General features: G+C 42.9%; 1 protein-coding gene across 1 annotated transcript; it reads left to right on the top strand.

Annotated features, from left to right (window-relative positions):
• Positions 1 to 6215: 6215 nt before the first annotated feature.
• LOC126092691 (piggyBac transposable element-derived protein 4-like) lies at positions 6216 to 6746 on the top strand. Its single transcript, XM_049908414.1, has one exon. It carries the CDS (start codon positions 6216 to 6218, stop codon positions 6744 to 6746), a length of 531 nt encoding a protein of 176 aa, XP_049764371.1.
• The last annotated feature ends 695 nt before the right edge of the window (positions 6747 to 7441 follow it).

The raw sequence follows: 7441 nt of genomic DNA, 5'->3' as shown, positions 1-7441 counted from the left end.
TTTTTGTGAACATCAAACAATGTTGCTTCACTTATTTACGACCAGTACTGATTTCTTCGTGCCTCTTTGTCTCGTTGCACGGATCATTTGCTACAAGTAACGCACTGGCTTTATACTGACACACACTAGGTTTTATCCTTGCAGTATTTTCACATCTCTTATATGTATTGCTGTTGCACTTTGTCACTGAATGCAGTTCCACTGGAAGCCACAGCTCACATCAGTCTTCTACGTAATTTTTTCGGTAATTGTTAGAGTCTAAAAATTTATTTTCTTGTATATTTAGGTTCAGATCGTACAAACTGCAAAGACATTGCAACTGCAAGAGTCTTCATCTATAAAATGATAGTCACTACATGAAACAATCATTTTCTAAGCAGAAATCCACGCTAAGTTAAATGTGTCAGTTTCCTTCAAAATCACACATATAAAAGTCACATTGCGCTTGTGAAAGTTCAATGATCTGTCGATAAAGCATTCCAAGTAAGATAGAATTATCACAGGGTTACGCCTAAAAATGGCCAATAATCAGTTTCAAAGTTGTTCCAAAATTTCTATTGAGCACTATCGTAATGTTTAAAAGACAGAAGTTAGCTTTCAAATTGCTACCACTGAAGCAAATATATCTGTGTCTTGTGTTCTCTGTCAAGACCAACACAGCTTCCGAATCATTTCTGAAGAAGAACATGAGATTCACTTTCTGCTGTTGCAGTTCCTGTCGTCGAAACATATCATTCTGGTATCCACATGAATGAAAGCCGGGCGTGGGTCAGTGCCTTCGCTAACTGAATATGGCGATAAAGAGCATGAAAGATGCCACCTGTTAAATAGAGGAAGACGAGGGGGTGACCGGCAGTGACCCCACGTTGAGGAGTACGCACATCATGGCTACGTTTCCTAGCAGGCTACTAGCCGGCCCCAAATTGAGCGTTATATAACAGCAACTTGGCGTCTGTGATGTTCCAGCAATTTGTACGCCGTCTCCACCCCTGCAGTGGACGAACATTTGAGTACAGCCCCAGAGGAAAGCTGCTAGCAGAACAACTTCTCGGGCTGTAGGTACGACTTTGTTGCCATCACAATGAGGACTGCGCCACGTTACCACTCTACGCCACATCACATCACGCCAACCATTATGTTAAGTATTTATTCTTGCAGTTGCTTAACATATCTTTAAGAAAACAGCTGGCAGCAGCATGTAAAACAAACTAATGAGAATAGCGTTCTGCAGTTGAAGTGTAAGAAAACTAACTTTCAGACTAACGAAAAAGAAACGCAGAAAGTGTAGGTATTGAATCATTTGGTCATACTACAGAATAGACTATTATTGTTGGCGAGGAAAAGAAACTAAAAATTAATAAGCATTGTGTAGTACAGCTGTCAACTATATAGCATATAATTGAAGCAGCCATCGCTAGTTGACCCTTCACTTGCCCAAAAAATTCCAAGATGGTTGAGGTGGGAAACTGAAAAAGTCAAGATGGCGGTGACAGATATTTTAAAAGTGCAAGATTGGGGTAGCAAGAAATTTAAAAATCTACGATGACAATGGCAGGAAATTTAAAAATCCAGCCGGCCGCAGTGGCCGTGCAGTTCTAAGCGCTGCAGTCCGAAACCGCGGGACTGCTACGGTCGCAGGTTCGAATCCTGCCTCGGGCATGGATGTGTGTGATGTCCTTAGGTTAGTTAAGTTTAAGTAGTTCTAAGTTCTAGGGGACTGATGACCTAAGATGTTAAGTCATAGTGCTCAGAGCCATCTGAACCATTTTTTTTTAATCCAACATGGCAGTGGCAGGAAATTTAAACCGTGGAAGACGGTGTTGGCAGGAAATAAAAAAAAAAGTCCAAGTTAGGGTAACTAGCCAAGCTGTGCTAGTGGCTATTATGGTACCATATTCAAAAGTATTAGAATTATCTGTATTAATCAAAATTTTTCGTGTCAAATACTGTATTTATTAACTCACATACGCAAGAAACAAAGCTTAAAAAAAGTATTCCCAGTATTACAATATTTTTCAAAATTCACTAAAAATTGTTTGTGGCAAATACTATACTGTTGAACGAGTAAATTTCATTTCATACTGCCTCATCAGTAAACTTCATCTCTCTCTCTCTCTCTGGTTTACACTCTACATCAATAAATTTCATTTCTCTCTCTGTCTCTCTCCTCTCTCTCTGCCACTCACCCCGCCCCCCCCCCTTCCCTCTCTATCTATCTGTATATCTCTCTCTGTATTATATTTCAATAAAAACGTTTACGTAACATTTTATTGCTGTCCTTGTCGCTGGTTACCTGAATGAGGCTCATTAATATTATACGCTACGGAGGGGAATGGGGGGAAAAAAAAAACGAAAAATTCTACGTACAAATTTTATTATAAAAGTCCAAAAAGAGTTAGATTTTACATTTTCATATATACACTAAAATCGATGACAAGCCACACTTACTGTTTTTACATTTTCAGGTGGTAGTGACTCCAAGGTAAGGGAATCACATCAATTATATTTTTCACACATACATTAAAGTCACAAGTCACATCACATTTTACAGGTAATAAGGACCTCACGCTAGAGTATTCACAAATTTCGCGTCATTTACATTGTACACATATTAAAATCAGTTGCAAAACGCACTATGCACGTCAGTAGGTGCTACAACTCGTGAGCAGGACTTTCAGCCACTGATTTCATAGTAATTAGACTTACATATTAGGGCGAATAAATCAGATCAAATCAATGACGTACGTGGAATAAAATAACCTTCTCCAGCAAAATTAGCAACGATCACATAAACTTCAGTTATGAGAAACTCAGTTCGAACTCTTGCCACATAACACTATCAGCGCCACGTACAGAGGGAAACAAGTTGGTTCAGCATCACTAAACCTCTAAAAATACGCTTTTGTGTGGGGTATCTAATGAGGTTTAGAAAATTGAATAGAAATCTACCTGACAAAACTTAGCAAGCTGCACTGGATTAACCCCTTACCGCATAATGTGCCAGATATGGCACATACCACTTTTCTCTTTGTCAATCTCATATCTGAGAATATATTTCCAAACTGCATGTTGGGACAGTTATGGCGCACAGTCAAGAGCAGCTGTGCAATTAGTGTATGCCATCTGTTGGGAGAGTAAGGAATTACGTGTTATGAATCTTTGCTTTGTGGTGCTAGCTGTTTACATCCAAGTTTGGTCACACAAACAGTTGCATCAGGTACAGTAAACGATTGATTTCAGTGTTTATATTATTTGCAGAGGGAAAAGGACATCTGTGGACAGTTATAAAGAGGTAAGTTTATATACACTCCTGGAAATGGAAAAAAGAACACATTGACACCGGTGTGTCAGACCCACCATACTTGCTCCGGACACTGCGAGAGGGCTGTACAAGCAATGATCACACGCACGGCACAGCGGACACACCAGGAACCGCAGTGTTGGCCGTCGAATGGCGCTAGCTGCGCAGCATTTGTGCACCGCCGCCGTCAGTGTCAGCCAGTTTGCCGTGGCATACGGAGCTCCATCGCAGTCTTTAACACTGGTAGCATGCCGCGACAGCGTGGACGTGAACCGTATGTGCAGTCGACGGACTTTGAGCGAGGGGGTATAGTGGGCATGCGGGAGGCCGGGTGGACGTACCGCCGAATTGCTCAACACGTGGGGCGTGAGGTCTCCACAGTACATCGATGTTGTCGCCAGTGGTTGGCGGAAGGTGCACGTGCCCGTCGACCTGGGACCGGACCGTAGCGACGCACGGATGCACGCCAAGACCGTAGGATCCTACGCAGTGCCGTAGGGGACCGCACCGCCACTTCCCAGCAAATTAGGGACACTGTTGCTCCTGGGGTATCGGCGAGGACCATTCGCAACCGTCTCCATGAAGCTGGGCTACGGTCCAGCACACCGTTAGGCCGTCTTCCGCTCACGCCCCAACATCGTGCAGCCCGCCTCCAGTGGTGTCGCGACAGGCGTAAATGGAGGGACGAATGGAGACGTGTCGTCTTCAGCGATGAGAGTCGCTTCTGCCTTGGTGCCAATGATGGTCGTATGCGTGTTTGGCGCCGTGCAGGTGAGCGCCACAATCAGGACTGCATACGACCGAGGCACACAGGGCCAACACCCGGCATCATGGTGTGGGGAGCGATCTCCTACACTGGCCGTACACCACTGGTGATCGTCGAGGGGACACTGAATAGTGCACGGTACATCCAAACCGTCATCGAACCCATCGTTCTACCATTCCTAGACCGGCAAGGGAACTTGCTGTTCCAACAGGACAATGCACGTCCGCATGTATCCCGTGCCACCCAACGTGCTCTAGAAGGTGTAAGTCAACTACCCTGGCCAGCAAGATCTCCGGATCTGTCCCCCATTGAGCATGTTTGGGACTGGATGAAGCGACGTCTCACGCGGTCTGCACGTCCAGCACGAACGCTGGTCCAACTGAGGCGCCAGGTGGAAATGGCATGGCAAGCCGTTCCACAGGACTACATCCAGCATCTCTACGATCGTCTCCATGGGAGAATAGCAGCCTGCATTGCTGCGAAAGGTGGATATACACTGTACTAGTGCCGACATTGTGCATGCTCTGTTGCCTGTGTCTATGTGCCTGTGGTTCTGTCAGTGTGATCATGTGATGTATCTGACCCCAGGAATGTGTCAATAAAGTTTCCCCTCCCTGGGACAATGAATTCACGGTGTTCTTATTTCAATTTCCAGGAGTGTATTTGTTCATTAGAATACATATAATATTGAAAAATTGGTCTGTGGTGGATATGGCACAACATGCAGCCTTGAAAGTGTAGAGTAAAAATTGAACATAACCTAACCTTTCCTACTAACATATAGCAGTTCGTTTTCTTTCTTTTCAGCTCTGTTACTGCAATGAATGTAAGAAAGTTTTATGGCTCTTCGGCAGAAACACTGCTCTTCCTCAGGAAGTATTGGAACTTGACACTCCAGTGGAATATTTCCAATATTTCTTCACTAAAGACATAGTGCAGTACATAGTCGAACAATCTAATCTGTATTCGATACAGTGCCGACCCAATAAATGTGTAAATGTTAGTGCTGGAGAAATTGAACAATTTATTGGTACTGCCTTGTTTATGTCAGTCATTCAACTCCCAACAACAAGACATTATTGGTGCAAATATCTTGGCCACCCTGCTGTGGTTGACATAATTAGTTGCAATCGGTGGGAAGAAATAAAGTGTTTCATACACTTCTGTGATAACAGTAATCTAGTTGCCGCTGGTGAATCCAACCATGACAAACTTTTCAAAATTCGCCCTCTGCTAGACCAACTGCGTGAAAGACTGTTGCGAGTACCAAAAGAGGAATTCATAGGTGTGGATGAACAGATTATTCCAACAAAAAGCAGATCTTCACTAAAGCAATACAACCCCAGTAAACCACATAAATGGGGCTTCAAAGCTTTTGTTCTCAGTGGAATGTTAGGCTTCAGCTATGATTATGAAATTTTTGCTGGAGCTCAGAGTAATATCATAATACCTGGTGCTATGGATCTAGGAGCTAGCAGCAATGTTGTTGTGCGTCTTACATAAACAGTCCCACGACATGTGAATTGTTGTGATTTGGCAGGAGCCAATTCACGGAGTTTGGAGGAAGCCGAAAAGCACGCGATTAAGCTCACGTAGGCGGGCGTAAGGTCTGGAACAGGTCAGAGAAATAAGACTAGCAAAACAAGAGTAACTGGTAGAATACTTAACTTTAATCCACAATTGTAGAACATCGCTCTTGTTACTGTACAGGCTTCACAATAATAATTATCAAATGCTATGGCGCCTTGCTAGGTCGTAGCAAATGACGTAGCTGAAGGCTATGCTAACTATCGTCTCGGCAAATGAGAGCGTATTTGTCAATGTAGCATCGCTAGCAAAGTCGGCTGTACAGCTGGGACGAGTGCTAGGATCTGTCTCTAGACCTGCCGTGTGGCGGCGCTCGGTCTGCCATCACTGACAGTGGCGACACGCGGGTCCGTCGTATACTAGCGGACGCGGCCGATTTAAAAGCTACCACCTAGCAAGTGTGGTGTCTGGCGGTGACACCACATGAATCACAAGTTATTTTTTTATAACTGGTTCACTAGTGTACCCTTGGAAGTGTATTTGCACAAGGAAAGTATATAATCACTAAGGACAGTCTGGTCCAATCGAGTAAGTGGTTGCATTTTACCTAAGGAGGCAGCAATGAAGAAGAATGGTCGAGGTAGCATGGAGGAAAAGATAGCAACAGTAGACGGCGTGCAACTGTCAGTAGTCTCCTGGTTTGATAATAAAGTAGTCAACACTTTGTCAACTTACATTGGATGCAAACCAGAAGGTGAGATCAAGAGGCTTTTCAGGAAGGAAAAAGAATATAAAATGGCACCTTGTCCACGCTCTGTGATGATCTACAATGACTACATGGGGGGGGATGTCGATCTATTAGATTCTATGCTAGGATATTACGGAATTCAAATCAGATCAAAGAAATGGTACTTGAAGATATTCTTTCATCTAGTTGACTTGGCTTGTGTGAACAATTGGCTGTTATGGAGAAGAAGAAATACGGACTACACGCCCATTGTTGATTTCAAGGTCGCAGTTGCAGAGGCCCTCTGTAAAACTGGGAAATCCTTATCCAAGAAACATCGTAGGCCAAGCAGTGAAATACAAAAACATCTTGACAGCAAGAAGAAGAGAGGCCCTACAGCAGATCTTCCACAGCATCAGGTGTGACTGGATGGGATAGATCACATGCCTATGTGGCTGGAAAACCGTGGTCGTTGCAAGTATCCAGAAAGCAAGGGAAAATCCTACATAGCGTGTATGAAGTGCAGTGCGACATTGTGCTTGAATAAGGAGAGAAATTGCTTCATCAAGTTTCATAATAAATAGAGAAAAATGGAAACAGAATTTGGTTATTTTCTCAAAATATGTATATTGTAATGAATAGAAAGTGTAATTGTTTTATATAAATACAGTTCTGCTAGTTCATGTACGTATCTTATTGTATATTTTCCACATTGTGCATCATCAATCCCAAAACTGGTATCACATGGTATTAGTCGTTACTGCATGCTGTCCCATATATGGCACAAACCCTTCATTCTAAAATAACCACCCCTACATAAGATTTACAATTTTTAAGCATTTTTTATGAAATCAGAACATTGAACTTAACATGTAACATTTTTTTCAGAAAAATAAAAAAAATCATGCAGTATGGGCTTAAAGTCATCTACGGAAGGTATATCATGTGTGGCCTAAGGGAGAGCAACACGGCCGTGGCCGTTGTGTTTTACATTAATAACTAACAGGAAACTATTGATTGCAATATGAGGACTTTAACAGACGAAACAATTGACTTGCTATTTCTGCAGTCAGATCTACTTTGATTTTGCGGTATAGAGCTGGGACATCAAGCAAAATAT

The sequence above is a fragment of the Schistocerca cancellata genome, chromosome 7 (assembly GCF_023864275.1).
Source record: "Schistocerca cancellata isolate TAMUIC-IGC-003103 chromosome 7, iqSchCanc2.1, whole genome shotgun sequence".
Taxonomy (NCBI): Eukaryota; Metazoa; Arthropoda; class Insecta; order Orthoptera; family Acrididae; genus Schistocerca; species Schistocerca cancellata.
The sequence above is the reverse complement of the archived record's forward strand: the minus strand, read 5'-3'. Positions and strand labels throughout refer to the sequence as shown.